Source organism: Leptopilina boulardi, unplaced genomic scaffold (assembly GCF_019393585.1).
Source record: "Leptopilina boulardi isolate dan_hultmark-lab unplaced genomic scaffold, ZJU_Lbou_2.1 LbouV2_121, whole genome shotgun sequence".
Lineage (NCBI taxonomy): Eukaryota > Metazoa > Arthropoda > Insecta > Hymenoptera > Figitidae > Leptopilina > Leptopilina boulardi.
The window spans coordinates 3,724,299-3,746,658 of NW_026137665.1; the positions used below are offsets into that span (position 1 = coordinate 3,724,299).

Below are 22,360 nucleotides of genomic sequence, written 5' to 3' on the forward strand. Positions count from 1 at the left end.
TTCCATTTTTCAAGTATTTTTTATTATTTATAATGTTTTTTTTTTATATTGATCTTTTCTGTTAAAATATGATTTTGTAGTTATATAGTCTCAAAAGTAAAATATTATTAACATGGTAAGTTTTCTATATTTATAAAAAAAAAATTTTTTTTTGTTTATAAACTTTGGGGCGTACATAAAAGACTTGATACATTTTTTAAGAATTACATACATTTGTAAATAGTGTATGAGAGCAGAAGGAAAATAAAGTATAATTATATATACAAAATATGTATATATACGTATTTTAAATATTTCTTAAGTGTATATTATAGAATTTTTTATATGAATTTTCGATTGATATTAAATTTATAGTAATTATATTAATAAATACTTAAAGAAATAATTCATGTTTTGTATAATAAACATTGAGTTTCAATTAAATAAAAATTAATTTTATTTATTATCTTCAAAAACGTAAATTCCCTCTTAGAAAATAAGGAAGCTGAAGTACGCAACGTTTATATAAACGATTTTTAAAGAAATAATTTTTTAAAATGAAAAATTCTATAATTTTTTGACTAAAAAATATTTTTTTATAATTTATTGATTAATGAAAACTATAAGAAATATTGTTTAGGCAAAAAATTTTAGAATTTTTCATTTTAAAAAATTATTTCTTTAAAAATCGTTTATGTATAAACGTTGCGTACTTCAGCTTCGTGGAAAATATTTTTAAAAGGAACTATAGAGAGATTCTTTTTCAATCGCCCCAGCCCAAAAAGTCAATGTTCTGGGATTGGCTTCATACTTTGGTAAATTGTTGTCCTATATGATAGTAATAAATCCCTAAAATATAAACTCATTAAAAAAATATTTGTAGAAAGTAGAGGGGGTTGAAGTTTTGACGTTAAGGGTAACATTGTCATTTTCAAATCCGTATAACTATGACAAAAGTTAATGTATTTTAATTTATCTATAATGAATTTTATTGCATTTTTCACGTACTTTTCAAAAATGTATACGAAATTTAAAAAAAAAAATTTTTAACCCCTTTTTTTTCAAAATCAACCCTTATTTTTCGATTTTCACCCCTTCGGGTATTTTTTTTTTTTTTTTTTTTATTTTCATTGGAAAACTGAGGTTTTTTCCGATGAGCTATGTAAATATGAAAATGGGACAACAATAATTTTGTGAGTAACAGAATATTAAAGTAGGCGGTGCCGATAAGGGGTGTACCTGGAGATCATCTTTGAGGATTTAGATTGGCACCGCCTAATTTAATATTATGTTTCTCACAAAATTATTGTTGTCCCATTTTCAAATTTACATAGCTCATGGGAAAAAACCTCAGCTTTCCAATGAAAATAAAAAAAATAAAAAAAAAAATTCCCGAAGGGGTGAAAATCGAAAAATAAGGGTTGATTTTGAAAAAAAAGGGGTCAAAAATTTTTTTTTTTAAATTTTGTATACATTTTTGAAAAGTACGTAAAAAATGCAATAAAATTCATTATAGATAAATTAAAATCCATTAATTTTTGTCATAGTTATACAGATTTGAAAATGACAATGTTACCCTTAACGGCACCCTTATCGGCACCGCCTACTTTAATATTCTGTTACTCACAAAATTATTGTTGTCCCATTTTCATATTTACATAGCTCATCGGAAAAAACCTCAGCTTTCCAATGAAAATAAAAAAAAAAAAAAAAAAAATACCCGAAGGGGTGAAAATCGAAAAATAAGGGTTGATTTTGAAAAAAAAGGGGTTAAAAATTTTTTTTTTTAAATTTCGTATACATTTTTGAAAAGTACGTGAAAAATGCAATAAAATTCATTATAGATAAATTAAAATCCATTAACTTTTGTCATAGTTATACGGATTTGAAAATGACAATGTTACCCTTAACGTCAAAACTTCAACCCCCTCTATTTTCTACAAATATTTTTTTAATGAGTTTATATTTTAGGGATTTATTACTATCATATAGGACAACAATTTACCAAAGTATGAAGCCAATCCCAGAACATTGACTTTTTGGGCTGGGGCGATTGAAAAAGAATCTCTCTATAATGTATTTTTTTTTAAAAAATTGAAACTTTTTTGAAATAAATAAAAAATGGATTTTTTTTTAATTATATAAAAATATTTTTTTTTCTTTTCATTAAACTGTAAGCCCGTACATAGTGAATAAATAAATAAATTATGATCGTTTTCATGGTGAATTAGATTTTTTTTTTTTTTTTTTGCATTTTTCTCGAAAACTAATAAGTTTTGACAAAACGTGCATATAAAAAAAGAGTATTTCAATGAGATCTACAATTATTTTTTGTTCTGAAATATTTTTAAAAAAATTTTGAATATTTTACCAGATTTTGATAATTTTAATGAATTCCGAAAAATTCGATTCTTTACAAGACTCAAAAATTTGTATTAGAAGAAAGAAATTTTTTTATGAAAATTTTTCAAAAAAATCGAAGGATACAAACCTTTTTAAAAATAATAAGATTTTTTTAATTTGCAACAAATTATCAATATTATTTTATTAATCTATGTAAATTACAAAAAATCTAGTTTATTCACAATTATTTTATTTTTTAAGCTTGCGAGAACGAAAAATTATAAAACCGTAAAATTACACAATGGAGAAAAAAAATCTTGCAGCAAATATTTAAAAAATTCATTTAAAAACACAATTTTAACAAAAAAAAATTAGAATTGATGTGTTTTTCTCAAAAAATTATAATTAAAAAATTAATATATTTTTATATTAAATAAATAAAAAAAAAAACATTAAATTTTTTTCTGTATCAGAAAAAAATAAAATTTTTTGCAAAATTATAAAAATTTTAATTATGAAAAATTTAAACAAAAGAAAAAAATTAGTCCTTAATTTTTAAATTATTTAATTCAAAAAAGTAAACTTAATTAAAAATTATTCTAATTTATATAGATATTTAGAGTAAAATTATTATAATATAGGGGGTTCACATAAAAAATTATAATCCAGAAAAAATTTAACGCAATTTATTATTATTTTCATAAACCTAAATCCCGCATCTACTTTGCGGAAAATGTTTACAAAATAAAAATTTTTTTGGGGAAAAAATTAAAAAAATTTACCTAATATAAAGATTAAATTTAACTTTTTGTAATAATTTTTATGGAACTATAAATATTTATATTTTTTTGTTATATCTATATAAACTTTGTTTTTTTTTTTACATAACAACGTTATAGCAACGTTAAAGTCGCCACTTACTTCCGTGCGCAATTCCTAATGCGCCGATAGTTTAGTTGATGAAACCGGAAATGTGCTGTCTGCGCCCACTCATTGAATTTGTAGTTTAGTCGTTTCATGTTGCTCAACGCAGTCTGACGACTTTGAGTTCACGTAATGTAGTGAAAAAAAAAAAAACGCAAATTATTTGTTCACCTAAAAGGTGATCTCAGTTCAGTCATTTTAATCTCTACGTTTTTTAAATCAACGGAACGTAATTATAGAAATTAAGGTAAGTTTTTTCCAGCAATCTGTGAAATGGAATTCATCTTTTGATTAATCAGTGGATGACGCGAGCTCAGCGAAAAGCGGAATGGTCGCACACAAATGGTGGCCATTTGGGATATTGATATGGCGTCTTTTTTTGCCTTCTATCAATGTGTTTATTCTTCAATGCTACGACCATTTTGTTATCGCAGAAAAATCAATATCGCGCATTATACTTTTCTGGTGATTTTATTCGCCCACACTATTGTAATCACAAATATTCATGGTATGTTTGACAACTTGGGTGTATATATATATATATATATATATATATATATATATATATATATATTTATATATATAATAATTTTTTCTTTTGACGGATTTTTTTATCCAGGTAAAAATAATAAAAAATAGGATGCGTTTTTCGGGTCAATATTTTTTACAGTTTGTTACAAGACGCGACACGAGGACTCGTAATTAACGCAAAGAAATCAATTTATCTTAGAAAACTAATGATTCAACAAAAATGATCTTATTTATAATAAAATGGACTTTGGGATTCGTCCTGGAAACGATGCATGAACACTGAAAAAAAATATTAGCAAATTTTTTTGGAAACTTTTAAGTTTCTATTGATATAGTGAGTTTGAGAAGCAATTAAATAGGAGTGACAATTTTGTTCGATAGAATTTAAAAAAAAAAAAAAAAATGCGTTCCAGTGGGTTTGCACTTAACTTTTTTTTTTTTATTCACTTTATGAACCATCAAATCTCACAGTATTACAGGTTAGGTTGTTCAGCGGAAATGGAGTCAATGGATGCTCGTCTTGTAGCGCAAGCCTTAAACTACCATGGTCAACAGTTGCAGAAAGTTTGGGAAAGCGAGCGCAACGATAATGAGCTTGTATTGCTTAACCTCAAAGAACCGAGTTTTGAAATTTATCAACAGAGACAAAAAACTCTCAGGTACTTGCAGTTAAATTCATTTCCAAATTTTTTCACAACATATTCAATGAGCTTGCACAAATTTAATTCAACGTTTCTATTTTACTCTCGTATGATCATTCAATTGTAATTTATTTTTTTTTTTTTTAAGTTGACAATGGTTTTGAGAGTAAAAATGTAATGAAAATGAAAAAAATTTGTGTTTTACATCGAACATTGTTTGACAAAATTATGGGTTGAATGAGCTTCCAGGATTTCCTATTCTAATTTTATGTATATTTTTCTAAGTGGTTTTTTCACGCTGATTACGAATCCCAAGTCGATAAAGTCTATTATGTATAAACAATACGGAAACGCGAAATTTTCACAGGGTCAATATTATTTAATAACAATGATGATAGGGAGAAAGAAAAAAAAAATTGTCACTGAGCTGCGTTATCTATAACAAATTGAATTAAACAAAAAAATTTTTTTTTTCAGTTATTTTTTACTACAAATTAATACCCAACACTGATTGTTATTTTCCACTTGTAAAATTTGAACATTTGTTCATTTTACTTGAATATTGATAATTTTTGATGAGTCAACATTGAAAAATTGTCTTAAAAAAAAAGTAATTTTTCATTTATACATTTAAGTAAACGAAAGATAAGGTAACTTATCAACCTCTAAACTTGTGTATAAAGAAGAAAAACAATTTTTTTTTTGTTACTAAACTAGATTATTCAAATCGGAATTTTTTTTTTATATTTCTTTTTTAAATTTACTTATTGAAACAAATGAATTAATTTCAAGTGGCTTATAACTTTTGTCATGTTTATGAATTGTTTAACCTTATTTTTGTTATATTTAAATTAGGTCATTATTAGGAAATCATTTTTCATCTTGGAAGTGAATTCAACTTTAAATTTTATCGTACCAATGCTTTAAATTGCATGATTAAGAAAAAAAAGCTTTTATTTAATTTAAAAGTCTCAGAATATTTAAATTGTTCTTTATTAAAAAACTTCGAAAAAAAAAACTAGATCAAGTAAATATTTTTCATGATTAAGAGTTACGTGATATTTTTTTTTTTTTTTTTTTTAAAGAGAGAAAAAGAAAATGGATTTATTCAGTTATTATGCATATATAGAAGAATAAAATTATTGATATAACTGTCACGACAAGAATTAATAGCTCTTCATAATTATTTATTCATACTCTGTTTTCAAACTGAGTAAACATTTTTATATATTTTTATCTTTTTTTTTTTTATGATATTTCAAAGTCATAAGATTCTCATGCTTTTTACTATTTCGAAATTTAAAAAAAAAATGGTTTATTTTATGTATTTAAATTATGTAAAAATGTAAATATTGATAAATTTTTTTCAAATAATTTTGTGCAGCTTTAGCGACAGAGGAAAGAGGCTTAAACTTCAACAGTTTATTGCTAAAAAGGCGGACGCTCTATATGATAAGTCAAATTTAGAAACAACTGCTGAGCCAATCAAGCAACAACTTGGTGATGAAGGTAATTTTTTTTTAACATAAACTAAAAGGATTTTTTGGCGAAAAAAAAAATAATGATTTTTTTGTGTTAAATAATTTTATGAGATTTGATAATAATTTGATGAAAAAAAATTTATGAAGAAAAGAAATAATTTTTACAAATTTTTAATATAGCGTTTTCTAAATCTTGTAAAATCAATTATAAAATAATAATACGGGCGTATTTATTGTTGATAATTGATAATGAAAAAAATTTTAAATATATTTTTACAATTTTTTTTTTTTCCTTTTGCTTTCAGAGTTTTATGCGACTATGCCAGGACTTGACTCGTTTGTCACAATGGAAAAATCACAACGCATTCGCAACTTTCTAGAGGTAATATTCTAATTTATTATAAAAAAAGTCTGGATTTTTGATTTAATTTCAAAATTTCAATTTATTCAAATTTTTAAACAATTTTAATTATCGTTTATTCGCATTTTATGAGCAACCTTGATTCTTAAATCTTGAATTTTTAAAAATTCATTTTTTTTGGGAGGGGGGAAATTAAATAAAACTTATTTTTAATTATATTGAATTTTTATCTAATTTCAAGCTGCAAATTTTTTTAAACAAATTAGAATTTAATCAAGAAATATGAAAACAAATTTTAGAATTTTTATTTTCAAGAGCGAATTTACTAAAAATAAAAGTTTTTGTAAATAATAATAATAATAATAATAGGCAAGTACATACATTTCTTTTTAAATATCAATATTTTTTAAAATAATCGATAATTTTTTATTTGCAATAAATTTTCAATCCTAAAATTTTATTTTGTTTTTTAGCTTCATGCGTACGATAAAGATATTTGTTTAAAAAAACAATATTTAAGTATTTTTTAGATTTTCAATTTTCTTTCTCTTTCTTTTTTAATTCGTAGACTATAATTTTAAAAAATGACGGAATTTTTTTTTTACTATTTGAAAACTCAAAACTTTAATAAAATTCTTAATTATTTAAAATATTTAATTTATTTAAAATTCTTAATAATTTTCATAAAAAAAAAAAAAAAAGATAAAAAAGGAACTTAATTTTATATTAATTCTTGTTTTTTTTTAAAGGAATTTATAAGATTTATTTAGTTAATATCTAATAACAATAATAAAACATTTATTAACTAATTAAAATTATTAAAAATGAAAAATCGACTTTTTTGTGCCTTAAAGTCGATTCGAGGTCTAAATATAGAATTAAGTTAACTACAATCGAAATTTTCAAGTAAATAATATACATTTTTAACAATATTAATTTTTTTTGCAGAGTTTGGTTGTGGGTGATGTTATTTATGCCCAGGTAATGGGAAAAAGTGCTGCTGGACTTCTTCTAAAGATTCTTTGCAACTGTAGTGATTGTCCAAGAGTAGTTCCTGATCTTGGTGTTAAGGTGAGTGTACAGTTTACATATAATGAGTATTAATAATTAGAATTGGATTTAATATTTAGAAATTAGATCCAAATAAAATTAGTAAATATAATACCATAATTTATATCTTAAATTAATAATATTATCTATATGAAAAAATACAGGATAATCACAAGTCAGGGAAAATTATTTTTTGTCAGGAAAATGAATGGGAAAAAAACATTTTTATTAGGAGAAATTTGGGAAATTAAACAAATTTACAGAAAAAGTAAATTTATTTACTTCCTGTGTGCGTTAAAAGTTTTGACAATTTTTTCCTCTAGAAGGGATCATAGGTTATCACTTATTCACCTGTTTAAAATTTTGTCATCAATTTTAATCATTTTTAACCTTTTTTTTCCTTTCTCATGATTCGATTAATTTGCGAATGTAATATTTCAAAAATAATCAAATTTACAATGTAAAAACATTTATTGAAGCTCTAATGTTGAAAAATAATTTATTAATTTTGAAAAGACTTTTTTTTAATATTTCTGAACTTATATTAATTTCGAGAAGATAAAATTACAGTTTTTCATCTTTTTTAAAAAATGATTCAAATTCATCTCAAATGGAATTTATCAAAATTTTTCATCGATTTAAAAATTATTTAGAACACATTTTAACAAATTTAAATTTTAATTGAATCATTTTTATTGATTAAAATCGTAATTGATCTAAATTGAAATCTGTTCAAATCTTAATTTATCAAAATTTCTGTTTAATTTAATTTTATTCGATTCAAATTTTAATCGATCTAAATTTCAATTTTAATTTCAAATAATTCAACTTTTAATCAATTGTAATTTTTATTGGTCAAAAATAAAAATTTATTAATTAAAATTTTAATCAAATGCCAATTCTATCGCTTGAAACTTAAAATTAATGAAATTTCAATTTGTCTAAAGATTAATTGATTAAAAAATTCAAATTAACAAAATTTTAATTTCTCCAAATTTTGATTGATTTAAGTTTCAAATTATCTGACTTTTAATTTGTTCAAATTTTATCTGATTTACATTTCAATTTGTTCAGAATTTAAATTGATTTTAATTTTAAGTTTTCCGAATTTCAATTTGTTCAAAAATATTAAATGATTTAAGTTTCAAATTTTAATTGACGTAAATTTTTATTGATTTCAAGTTCAACATTTTTTTAATTTCAATTTTTTCAAATTTTAATTGATTTAAGTTGAAAATTATACGATTTTTAATTTGTCCAAATTTTAATTAATTTAAGTTTAAAATTATTCGATTTTCAATTTCTCTAAATTTTAATTAATTTAAGTTTTAAATTGTTTACAATTTAATTGATTCAAATTTTAAATTATCTAAATTTTAATTTGTTTGAATTTTGATTGATTTTATTTTTAAATTATTCAAATTTTAATTAATTTAAGTTCAAATCTATCGAAAACTTAATGGATTCAAATTTAAAATTAAATATCAAAATATTATACCTATTCTATTAAAATTCATTAAATTGAAAAATATTTTTTTTTTTTTTGTTTTAATATTTCGGAAAAAATTGAAAAAGTTATTCACGTGACAATTGTGTAATATCTCATTGTTCGTTTTTGGTAATTTTGATAAAATTATTCTTTTCTCTAATTTACAGGCCTTGATTTTAAATACGGCCACAGTACCGGCTGTGGACAAGAAAGGTGTGACACGGGGGTACATGGCCAATGATCTGGTGTGCGTCTGTGTGAGTGAAGTAAACGTTGAAGCCGAACGTGTAGTTGCTGTCATGAACGTTAACCCTCGTGAGGGTCAAGCACCACACCCACCTATGGGTCTTATTCATACCGACGACCTTCCCGATGCTTACAAGTAAGTTTTTCCATCTAAAATCCATACTATTTTTTCTTTTCTTTACTTTAAAAAAAAAAAAATGAAAAACAACACCATTAGTATCAAAGAAAAACTCCTATTAACCTTTCAGCTCGTATTTTCACGTACTTAAAAAAAAAATCACGATTGCTTATAATGATGTTTTACACTTTCAAATTTAGCCGTTCTCACAAAAAAAAAAAAAAAAAGAAACAGGCACTTTAAAGTCAATTATATTTTATGTCGTACACAAAAACACTAGATGTATATAATTAATGTTATGCCGATGGAAGAAAGTGGAATGTTTCATAGTTTGGGGTTTTGTTTTTTAGGTATAAATGAAAGATAAAATTTCAAAATACAATCAAGTGAATTTAGCTTATTATTTATTATTAATGGTTATAGAAATTGATAAAATCATAAGGTAACGGGTCCCTTTAAAGGAACAGAAATTTCAAAAAATAAAAATTAAATATTCAAAAAATAATTTTTAAAAACGATGCTAAAGTACGCAATGTTTATAATCAACGATTAGAAATTATTTTTATTTAACACGGAAAATTGTTTATCTACAAAAATATATTTTTTTTTTATAATTTTTGAAACTTCTTTAAATACGAATTTTATTACAAAATATTGTTTTAAATATCTAAAAAGAATTTTATTAATTTTATAATATTGTTTAATTTACTGTTTTATATTACATTGCCATTATAATTTTTAATAATTTATAGATTGAAAAAAAAATATTTCGTTCATTTCAACGTTCAGAACTATTTTATGAATTTGGATCTTCTATATAAATACGAAAATCGAGGGGGAAAAAAATTCAATTTTAATATTACGTAAATGTTATTTATAATTTTGAGATTATTTTTCCATTAAAGTTATTGAATTTAAAAATATTTCTTCATACATTTAATTACAGTTTCAAGTTATGTACAAGAATTTTTTAATGTCCCTATTTATGAAACAAATAGATAAAAATAATTGTGAATTTTTAATGTGAAATGCATTTATATTAAAAGAATTTTTTATTTAATAATAACAAAAACTATATTGTTGATTAATATTTTTATTATCTGCCTGTAGTTCTGAACTGAACGAAATAATCTTTTTTTTGGTCTATAAATTTTTTTAAAATTACTACAAAAAAATTACATTAAACATTTAATAAATTATTAATTTATTTTTTAATACAGAATGGAATATTTTATAATAAAATTTAAAGTTTAGCATTAAGACTCATTATTATAGTCATTTAATAAAATTGTAGTAATAAAAATAAAAAGTTAGAATTGTAAATTATTTATTTAGTTTGTGTTTAATAGTAATTCTGAACTTTTAAAACATTTTCTTTTTATGAACAATTATTTTTTAAAAAAAAATCTTTTATATGATTATTAAAAAATTTCTAATTTCTAATTATTGTCAATAGGTCCTGTTACCTTATAAAAGCCATTGTACTATGATTTCTTTTACTTGTAAGAGTATTTTGAAGTTTTATCATTAGATATTTTAAACTGGGTATTATTTGCATATAGGGTTTTTCCTTTTTTTGCTGGGGTTTCTAAAATCAATATCTATTGTAAAAAAAAGGGTTACTGACATGAGGAAGATGGTATACGGTGTTATGTTCCTGATCGATACTAACAATGTATAAAAAAAAAAAAAAATAAAAATAACTCGGATTTTGATGCCTCTGACACATTTTTATGAATTTAGGTGCCAGACATTCTGTATAATGTTAATATTGATAGTCGGTATGACGATGAGTTTATATATTGAATTACAAATGATTCAAATCGTTACCATTGGTTGGTGTGGCTGCGTTAAAAAAAAACTCACTTTATATCCACGTTTGTGATATGATAATGAAAGTACAGGCAATGGCACCATCATTTGAGATCAATGTCTTTTGAGATTGATTTTTCCAAAATTGAGATGAATTTTGGCCTTTTAATTACATTGACGAGATGGGGTAGGTATTGCAATAAATTGAGTTGTTTGGTCTCTTTTTTGCTTTAATTATTAAAAATAAATTTTATTTTAAATTAATTGAACTATTTTAAATTTGCTTTCATTCAAAATTCTTCAAGCATGAAATTTTATGAAAAACTTTTTTTTTAGAGACCACACAATGAGAATTTTTAACTCCTCGACATATGAAATCAAATCTTAAAGGAGTTGCATCTTTTATAATAATTAATTAATCATTTAAACTTACAGCTTTTATTGTCAAATAAAAATGATGTGTTTCACTTGACACCACAAAATGCAATATAAAAAAACAAAAATCTTCTACTGCGTCTAAAATTTTTTTGGTCGACTTGGAAGAATAAATGTTTACTCGAAGCGTGGCTCAAATACAATCCTAGGGCTATGCAAAATTTATTTTATCGCACCAAAAAACTTTAACAAAAAAAAAAAAAAAACAAAATAAAAACAAAAACTAAATCACCATGTGACGATAGGCTGTGTGTGCTTTTGTATTGAGAAAAAAAATCTAGCTAAAAAAAAAATAAAAAATAAATATACACGCGTCTTAGCGGTTTTTGCGAAAGGTGAGAGATGAGTTTACCTAAATATTGAGGTTGTGTATATATATATATAACTAAATTTTCTACGCTATAATGAAATGATCGGGTAATAAAAATGAAACTACAAATCTTCTGCGCCACGCTCGTTATCCATTTAAATACCGTGAGTTGCTTGCTAATAGTAAAAACACAGATTCAAAAAGAAACTCCAAATTTATCTGAATTTTTTTGATATTCGAATTTTATGGAGACCGAAGAGGAAAGTGCATCTATTATAAACAACAATGATATAAATATGGAGAAATATTGAGCAACGTGAGTGTGATATTTTATACAATTTATACAAAAAAAAGGACTCGAAATTATTATCCAGTTAAAAGAAGAATATAAAAGTAACAACAAGGACAATATATGGACTATAAATGAATTATTCGGTCATATATGATTATTGAATCACGTGTTATAACTCTTGGCTAAGCAGCTCCGGTTCGTTTTTATGAAGAAAAAAAAAACAAACAAAAAAAAGTTTTTTTCTCTATTTTAATTTCTTTTTTTTTTCGTTTTGTGATCTAGGAAAGCAATGGACAACAAAGGGCAGAGTTTTGAATCTATCATGGATAATAGCTCTGGATTCAACAATCCCAACAACATTAAATATCTTTGCGACTTGATGTCATTGGGTCAAGAAAATTATTCAAACATGGTTGGTCTTAGGTGAGTTGTCAATTTTTAAATTTTTAAATAAAATTTATTTACAATTTTCAATAATTTTTTTTACTAAACAATTTATTTTTGTGTTTTCTTTTTAGAGAGAAATTTACGCCAAATGAATATGGAGGCGAATTGAGACAAGCGCAAGCTAGTAAATGGGCATTCCGCAGTGTGGCGGAAGGAATTGATCATTTCAAAGCAGGAAGACACTCTGAAGCTTTCCAATGTCTTAATAAAGCGTTGGTGGTTGATCCACGAAACGTTGAAGGATTGGTAGCTCGCGGTGCATTGTAAGTTAACAATTTTTCTTTTTTTTTTCTTGAATTGAGTCGTATGATTGCTTTTAAATTCAAAATTTATATATGGAAATTAGATTATGCGAATTTAATTTTGATAGAATTTCTTATATTCTTCATTTTTTTTAGTGAATTTTCTTTTGATTGTTTTTCCAAGGTGTTCAGTAATCTTGAAAACATTGAATTTTTCTTGATTTTTTCATCATGAAAATTTTGAATTTTAAAACAGAATTTTGAATTATTACAATATTCTAAAATATTATTTATTTTTTCAAAAAAATATATCCGAAATTTTTGATGAATTATAAATCATACAATTTTTATTAAGTGAATTTTATGAGTAATTTTCGTATCGAAGAATTTCTATTTAACTGAATTTTTAACTTTTAAATATATAACATAAATTTCATTAAAAAAAAAAACTTATAACAGTTTACCATCTTTTTTATTTTCCAATATAGAAAAACGTGAATTTTTTTTTTTTTGCAAAACTGAGAAAATTAAATTTAAAATTTAACACTATTTTAATTTAATTTCCATCGTTTTTTTTTTTAAAGAAAATAATTTCCAAAATTATTTGTTGTAGATATGCAAATAGTGGAAGTTTCAAGAAAGCAATAGACGATTTTGAAACAGCTCTAAAATTAAATCAAACACATGCAAATGCACGTAAATACATGGCCGAAACATTAGTTGCATTGGGTCGTAGTTTTGAGGATGATAAAAAATTTGATGACGCTCAAAAAGCATATGAAAATTGTTTATCAATTGCTCCATATCATGAGGAGGCAAGAAATTCAATTGAATATATTAAAAAAAGAACACTCGGTTCTGGCGCAATAAATCCTTTAGAATCATTTAAATCATTTGAAGCTGAAAATGAAATTGCCGATGGTAAGAAAGATAAGAAAAAACGTAAAAAAGAAAGAAAATCCCGTTCGAAAAAAAGACAAAGATGGAGTTCAAGTTCAAGTTCATCGACAAGTGGATCTTCAAGTTCATCAAGTTCTGATTCAAGTAGTTCATCATCATCGGCTAGTTCACGTTCAGCATCAAGATCGCCATCGCGTAAAAAGAAACATAAGAAAGATCGTGGCTCATTATCACCATTGAGTAAACGAATGGCACAATATAATAATCCACCAGCTGCAAGTAGTTCATTACATGAATTAATACCATCAATTGGAACAACTGGATCGCGTAGTGGTGGCGATGGTTATGAAATGAAAGTACGCAAATTTTTAGATCAAACAAAAGATGATTCTGATTATGAAGAAAAGGTGAGTTATTAAAAATGTTTTTAGAAAAATTTATTTTTTTCAATTGTATTTTGAGGGGAGGTATCAGTGAAATTTTTAATTATGGGGTACAAGAGTTTTAAAACAAAAGTTCCAAATTTAAAAGATACAACATTTATTTTTCCAAAGTAGAAAATTTCCAAAGCTGAAAATGTCCAAAAGTAAAATGTCTCAAATTATAAAATTTTTAAAATAAAAATTTCTAAAGTAAAAAAAAAATATTAAACTGTTAGAGAAGTTAAGAGTTTTTATTTTTTATATTTTATAATTACCTTTAAAAATTGTGTAAATATTAATAATTATCACTTTATTCATGTTTGTTTACATTGTGGTAAAAATTAAATTTTCTTTTTTTATTAGAAAATAAATATTTTTCAAATTATTTTTTTATTCTTGTTCCAAACTTCCTTAGAGAATTCTGTTTTTTTTTTGCATTTTTTTTCAAAATTTAGTTTAAAAACATTCCGACAGTGGAAAGTCAAAACAAAAAAAAATTGAAAAGAAAGATAAGGATAAGGTAGATAAAAATATGATAAGCAGATATTGTTATAAATAAGTAAACTGCACTTACATTTCATATCTTTTATTAAATTTCACCTAATTCGAAGATATTTCTAGATTTTTACGATTTTTAAAAATCACTTTTTCAATTCATCAAAATTGGGAAAGAAAAAAAAACAATTTAATTCATTTCTAGATAAATTATCCAATTATTATTTCCAGAAAACATCGATTTAAAACAATTGATTATAAAAATTTATTTATAAAAGAACTTTAAAATTTTACCCAGCTGACGGTAGGTTAAAAGTTTTTTTTTTTTTTTTTCTAACATTAAAATTTCTATTTTAGGTGAGGAAATTCCTTGAAGAAACTGAAAGATGGAATAAAGAAAAGGGAAGAGAGAAGAAACATTCAGAGAGTGAAAAGTCAAAGAAAAAGAAAAAGAAGGAAAAGAAAACAAAAGATAAAGATAAGGAGGAGAAAAAGAATCGTAAAAAGAAGAAGAAGGAGGAACGTAAGAAACGTAAAAGCAGTAAAGACAAAATGGAAAGAGATTTGGAAGTATTGAAAAAGTCTTCCTTGCCAGATCTTGAACAATTGGAATCGAAGCTCAGTGCTTATTATGCTAAAGTTGAAAAAGAAACGGCTGTTTTAAAAAGGTTAGTGGAAGTAAATAAATGAAAAAAAATCTTTTCTTTTTCAGGTTTTAATTTTACACACTGCAAAAAAAAATTGTCAGTCATTTATTGTTTGTTCGTGTGTGTGTGTTTTTTTTTCTAAATGTTAAAATAATTAAAGACTGAGTTAGTATATTTTTCATATTTATTAGGTACGTTGCTCACTTTAATGACATGCCTTCCCCTCTTAGCAACGCAGAAAAGCTTGCTGAAAGCTCACGAAGAGAAGAAGAATTTCGCCGAGAGCGCGAAAGAGAAGAATCAGTCAAAGCCTATCATGAACGAGAGTCCCGTGTGCCATTAACATCACAACAGAGAAAAGGTAATTTTTTTTCTTCTTCACTTTTAATAAAATTATTAGAATTTGTAAAAAAAAAAAAAACACAAAATATATTTTTTCAGAAATTCAACGAAAACCACTTAACGATATTTTTGAACAAGAATCACAATTAATTCATCCGGAGTCAAAAATGCCTTCCTTGGATACAGCAGCATTAAATGCAAAATGGAAAGCTGCTCAAGCTGCTAGGTGAACATTTTTTTCTCTCTATTATGCTGTATTATTATTTATATGACACTAGTTTTTAATAAATTATTAAAATTCTCCAATCATTAATAAAAAAAAAAACAAACAAAATTGAATAATAAATTTATTCTTTTTAAATTAGGCAAAAAGAAGTGCATATGCAAAAATGGCAAGATGCATCAGAAAAGAAAATGCGAGTTGATAGCGATGAGGATGGCGATAATGAAATGGAGGAGAAATTACAACGACAAGCATTGGAGAAATTAAATATACGTAAACAACAACGAGAGCTCGCTGAAAAAAGAGCATCACAATTACCATCGCCATCACCACCAATGCCAAAAGAGCCACCACCTAAAACACCTGTTAAATATCCTTCACAACAACAATTACAAAATAAATTCCAATCATTGGGTGGTACACCTCAAAATAATGCAAATAAATCATCAAATAATCTTGGCGGTAAATTTCAACCAATTGGTCAAAGTAGTAATAGTGGCCAACCGCCAGAGCCTCCAACAAAACTCCCTGGCAATAAATCGAAAGGACCATTAACAGATTCAGAAAGTGATTCCGAACGTAGGGGTTCACCAAGAAAACGTGATTCAAGCGGACGAACATTGCCAAGAAGAATGAGTCGCGATCGACCGGCAAAACGTTCACGAAGTCGTTCACGAAGTGGTTCATCGAGTGGCTCGTCACGATCACGTTCTGGTCGACGTTCACGTTCACGTTCATATTCAAATAGATCGAGAAGATCGGGAAGTTATGAGAGGAAATACAGTCGCTCACCATCCGGTACTTATAGTCGTTCTCGTTCAAGATCACGTTCACGTTCATATTCAAGAAGTCGTAGTCGCAGCCGTTCCGGTGAACGTCGCTATTATCGTAATCGACAATTCCGACCTTATAACAATAATCGTGGCACATATTATAAGCCACGCTTTCAAAATTACAACAATCAAAATCATCGCGGTGGTCAAAATTTCCAAAATCGCAATCGTTTTTACAATAATCAACAAAATAATCGCTACAACAATAATCGACGTGGTTTTCAACATCGTTATAATAATTACAATAATCAAAATAATCGCGGTGGCCGCGGTGGACAAAATAATAATCGTGGTGGTAGATATTTTCACAATAATCGACAAGGCTATCGTGATTTCCGCGATAGACGTGACTTCCGTGATCGTCGTGCATATTCAAGGGACAAATATAGTGACAGAAGCTTTTCGCCCGATCCAATGAGAAAAGTTGATGAAGCCAAGGAAAAGATTAATAAAATTTTGGAAAGTGGTGATGATACGGCAAATCGTCAATCAACTGGATCGTCACAACAACAACAACAACAACCACAGCAACAACAACAACAACCACCGCCACCACCACCCAACAAGAGGCAGGAAGGACCTCTCAGCGAAGGTGAAGAACGTGATGACGATGACTACGAGAGGTGGGGCGAGGGCGAGGGGGCCGACACTACAAATAAGGTTGGTTAGATCTCTCTAACTGTTGAGTAAAAAATAAAAAAAAATAAAAAATAAAAACAACCACTGATGATGATAAATAGTGACAAGATAGTGAGGATTACGATGAGCCATTCGCGCACAAGATAACAAAATTACGAAAGGAAACAACTAACTCGATATTTGTTGTCAGAGCGAGGAGGCTGTACCTGGTGAGGAAAATCTGGAAGGCAAGGATACTTTTATTGAACGCATGAAGCAGAGAAGCAAGAACGTTTTAATTCAAAGAGCCATCGCAGCTAAAATTTGGTAGTAATATTCTATCATTCCTTATGAAAAGTTATTTCCTTCAAACATTTGGAGAACATGCCAATTTTTGGTACGTGTTTTTTTGCCACAATTTTCTTTGAAGACCTTCAGTGTAATTATTATTTTTTTTGCACTTTGGCCATCACACACACACACCTTTTCTTTTTATACAATATTTAAGTTAATTTTCTCGAATTTTCACCAAAAAAAAAAAAACAAAAATTTTGTTAAATTTTTTTGTATATGCATAATTGTATAGTTTTTTTTTTTTTAGATATAATCGAAAACGACGTCACCCTTCTATATAATTAAAAGAAAAGAAGGGACTTTTCTATATTGTCTTTATTTTGTTTATTTTTTAAATAGTTGTTTTTTTTCAATTTTTTTAATTTGTAAGTTCAGATGCGCTGTTATCTTTGCGCGTGGCTTATCGAATTTATCCTCATAGAAAAAACAAAAAACAAAAAAATTCTATGACTAAATTCTATTTCTGGGGAAAAAATTTTATCTTCTCTACAAAAAAATAAATTACTTTTTTTTGAGATAAAAAATGATGTGTACAATATTTTTTAAAAAATAGACGTGTACCAATTATTATTATTATATATTTTCGATTGAAAAATGAAAAAAAAAAAAAAAGTGAAATTGTCGAATGGAAAAAAAGAAAGAAGGAAATCTTATAAGTTGACGTTAATGATTTAAGATTTCTTATTTTGATTCTTCTTTTTTTTTTACAAATGTACCGTCGAAAATCCAACACAATCAACTTGTATTTGTTGTATGTAAACAACTTCTGTATAATTTAATATACTGAAAATATAGGCACAAAAATACTGAATTAATTGGAGTTAAATTTTTTTACTGTCATTTTAGAATAATTGCAAATGTGATGTCACAGAATGTTTGGAGAAAAAAACAAAAAATGTGTGATTAAACCAATTTTTATGTCTAGAAAACAGTTTCATTGAAGCAATTGATTTCACATGTAAATATTCTTCACAGATTTTCTTTCAAAATAATGGATAGATTGAGCTAAAATTTTGTGGAAAACTCAAAAATAGTATAAGGATTCGTTGTTATGTACCAAAAGTTTATTAATATATCGTTAAAAAATTTATTTTTAAAAAATTGCATTTTTGAGTAAAATTTAATATGTTGGCAATATGATTTTGATCATTTTTACAAATATGGAATTTGTTAAAAATAATTTTTTTTTATAAAATATAAGTACAATATGGCACATATCAACGAATCCTTAAACCATTTTTGAGCTATCCACAAAATTTAAGCTCAACCCCCATCAAATATTTTGAGAGAAAACCTGCGGATATTATTTACATTTATGTGAAATTAAAACAATCACATAAACTTAAACATTAATAATTTATTAAAATAATTTTTAAGTTAAGGGGAGGCACCACCTTTAATTTTAACCGACTTAAATTTAAATTATTAAACTGGGTTTATTTTTTTTTCTTGCATCATTTGGGTCCTAAAAACGTAATATATAAGGTGATCCAAAAAGAAAATTTTAATTTTTGACCATTTTAGAATTTTAATGAATTTAGATTTGATTTGAATTTTAAATTTTGAAAAATACTTAAAATTGTAAAATTAAATAAAAGAGTAAAATGATGTTTTAACTCGTATTTTTTTTCTTTTTTTAAAAAAAATTAAAATTTTTGAAAATCCATGCGAGAAATTCTTAAGTATCATTAAAAAAGCGTGGAAAAAATTTCTAAAATGGTCAAAAATTAAAATATTATTTTTTTCACCATTCTATATGTTTTTATGACCCAAATGATGCAAGAAAAAAAATATATAACCTCGTTTAAAGAGGAATGATACACCCATTCTGGCAAAAAGTAAAAAGTTTGTGACATTTTGGGAAATTTGTATTTTTTTTATTTAAGAGTGTCGAACGGTCTCTGAAATTCTTTGGTATTTAATAATCACCCTATAAAAACGGCACTGAACGTGAAAATGATAAACATTGATTTTAAAATACTTTTTTCTCAAAACGCGGACATTTTTTTCAAAATCGGAAAAAAAAACCAAGGATCCTTATCTTATAAATTTCTTAAATCCGAAAGATTGTGCAAATCTATACAAAAACGCAATTGTAAAATGAAAAGTACGAAAGTAATATAATTTTAGGTTTTATTACGTCCTGCAGCTGTTAGGTGGCAGAAGCATGCAGGGAGCACAATGTCGCAGCTGTCATTATATTACTTTCGTACTTTTCATTTTACAATCGCATTTTTGTATAGATTTGCACAATCTTTTGGATTTAAGAAATTTATAAGATAAGAATCCTTGGTATTTTGTCCGTTTTTGAAAAAAAATGTCTGCATTTTAAGAGAAAGGTATTTTAAACTCAATGTTTATCATTTTCACGTTCAGTGCCGTTTGTATAGGGCGATTATTAAATGCCAAAGAATTTCAGAGACCATTCAACATTCTTAAGGAGGTTCGGGGGATCATTTGAGGGGCAGGCAGGGAAGAGGGAGTACCAATGCTTCAGCATACGAATTTTAATTTCATACCAACATAATATCGTTAATGAAAATATGCATTTACTTTTATTCTATTGTATGAAACACACCTAATTTAATTTATTTAATTATATTTTAATATATTCTTGCATATAAATGTGTATAATTGTGAATTTATCGTTAAAATAATTTAAAAGAAATATAACATTTGACTGCAGTTGACTTGGCAACGCTGCATTTATTGTGTAGTGTTGGCTAACATGAGTAAAACTTTCGTTGTCTATTTTCATCTCAGTCCGTCGTAGGTTATCTCATTTCCTTTCTCGCTTACTCTGTCAGTGTATTTGCTGACAACTTCACATAGTATGCGCGTGTGTTGTCAAATGTCAATTGACAAACCTAACCCCAAATAAAATGCAAACATGGAAAGTGTTCTAAGGTATAAAGGCAGATTTATTAATAAAAAACAATTAGATAGGCGTGTTAAACAATTTTCTTTTTCAATTTAACACATTTTGTTTTTTATTACATTACATTTCGTATTTCAAATTATAAAATTACTTTAAACCATAGAATTGTTATTGCAAAAAATATATCTATTTATTAAATATAATTAATTTTTTTTCAATTAAATTAATAATTAATAATTATGATTATCATAATCATAGCATTAAATTTTTTTAAATTAATTATCAAGATAAAAATTAATTGAAATAGCTAACATTGATCATTTTAATATCCATTAAGATTTGTTATTTATTTTTTTGTAATCGATTGTTAATAACTAAATTTATAAATTTTTGTAAAAAAATAAACCATTTTTTAACATTTTTTAAAATTTAATATATTAAGTTAAAATTGTTTTTTTTTTCATAAAAACGTTTAAAATAAAAGTTTGTATTTTATTGTATTTTTGAATTCTCGCGGGTAAAGTCAACGCGTTGATCACATTACAGTGTTGCCGTCGTTTCAATGCCCCTGTCCGAAATACTGCTTGAATGCATGATTTCTAATTGATTTTTATTAATTATCTTTAAAACTATGCGGTGAAAATACAATATTATTAAATGTTTACAATCAGAAATGTTTCCGCTATTCAATTCAAAGTTTTTTTAAACAGCGTAACCTTTTTTTATGCACTTTTATTGATATTTTGTCTCACCTTAGAACACTATCCCATAAGAGCCTATGTATAAAATGTGAACTTTGACTTCAATTTTCTCAAAAAGTATACGGTAAATCATTTTCATACTTGGTGGAAAATTGAATGGCATCCCAGACATTAGGAAAAAAAATATTTCAAAATTTTTTAACCTTTTTCAAAATACCCCCGAACCTCCTTAAGGTTCATATCGCTCTTTTAACTTTAAAAATGACAAAAGTCTACACCGATTATTACTAAAAAATGTATATTTTAAGAATAAAAGCTAGTAAATTTAAGAAATTAACATTTTTTGTAAAAACAAAGAACAATTCTTGTTACTGACTGTACGAATCTGCAACCTAAGAAAACGAAATTTATGAAAAAGTTTCATGAAATAGAGTTATTAATTTATGAAAGATTTCACTTCAAATCTTGAAGAAATTTATTTAATAAGTGAGAATTTGGCATAAAATGCTGGAATTCCAATAAATTAATCTTTTTAAACTTTAAAATAAGAATTCTTAACAAGCTCATAATAGCGGCAACGTCGCAATGCAAAGTTTTTAATTATTCAACGTTGGCAGCAATATCATGCTCTGTCTCTCTTACGGCCGTCGTCTGCTGTTAAAAATAACGCATTGTTTTTGTTGTGTATGCACATGTCAAGTTTCGAAATTTTATAAAAATGTATCGGTGGAACGGGAGAATTGTTTCAAAAAAAGTGTATGAGAGAAGATTAAAAATGCAGGAAAGTGGAAAAAATTTATTGAAAACTATAAATTCTGCAGATAAAATGGAAGGAATCGAACAACAACAAAGTGAGGTTATACAGCAATTTTACGCGCGCTTAAAACCCTTTCTCCTCACGTCACGTGGGATCTGCTGTTCTCCTTACAGAGTTGCCACGTTTTCACTATTCATATGTTGAAAATGTTGATTTTTTACACGATATACATTAATTTCTTTACAAAAAAGTCTGAAAGCGCGTAAAAATTTTATTGATTATTAAAGCTTAAATATTCACCTTCGTTATATATTTTTTTCAAACAAAACTGCTCGTTTTAAATATTATTAGTTTTTTCATTCCAAACATGTGAAAATGTAGTTTTCCCATAAGAGAGCATGTTAAATTAAAAAATGAATAACTTTTTAACTGTTTTGTGAAAAATTCTGAAATTTAGTCAGTGCTTTCTTTATATAAAACTGAATCATT

The 22,360-nt window shown here is 25.7% G+C and overlaps 1 protein-coding gene across 5 annotated transcripts; it reads left to right on the forward strand.

Annotated features, from left to right (window-relative positions):
- The first annotated feature begins 3,310 nt into the window (after positions 1-3,310).
- LOC127286620 (tetratricopeptide repeat protein 14 homolog) lies at positions 3,311-18,346 on the forward strand. 5 transcript variants are annotated; one of them, XM_051313112.1, is made up of 14 exons: positions 3,311-3,493; positions 4,249-4,436; positions 5,803-5,927; positions 6,205-6,281; positions 7,209-7,331; positions 8,967-9,181; positions 12,295-12,435; positions 12,531-12,722; positions 13,315-14,008; positions 14,876-15,186; positions 15,357-15,526; positions 15,607-15,733; positions 15,873-17,223; positions 17,393-18,346. In XM_051313112.1, exons 2-14 carry the CDS (start codon positions 4,276-4,278, stop codon positions 17,510-17,512), a joined length of 3,807 nt encoding a protein of 1,268 aa, XP_051169069.1. In that variant the 5' UTR covers positions 3,311-3,493; positions 4,249-4,275; the 3' UTR covers positions 17,513-18,346. The 5 variants fall into 5 exon arrangements, with proteins under 5 accessions (XP_051169069.1, XP_051169085.1, XP_051169077.1 ...); XM_051313128.1 differs by having other exon boundaries at positions 15,396-15,526; XM_051313120.1 differs by having other exon boundaries at positions 4,257-4,436.
- Positions 18,347-22,360: the final 4,014 nt, after the last annotated feature.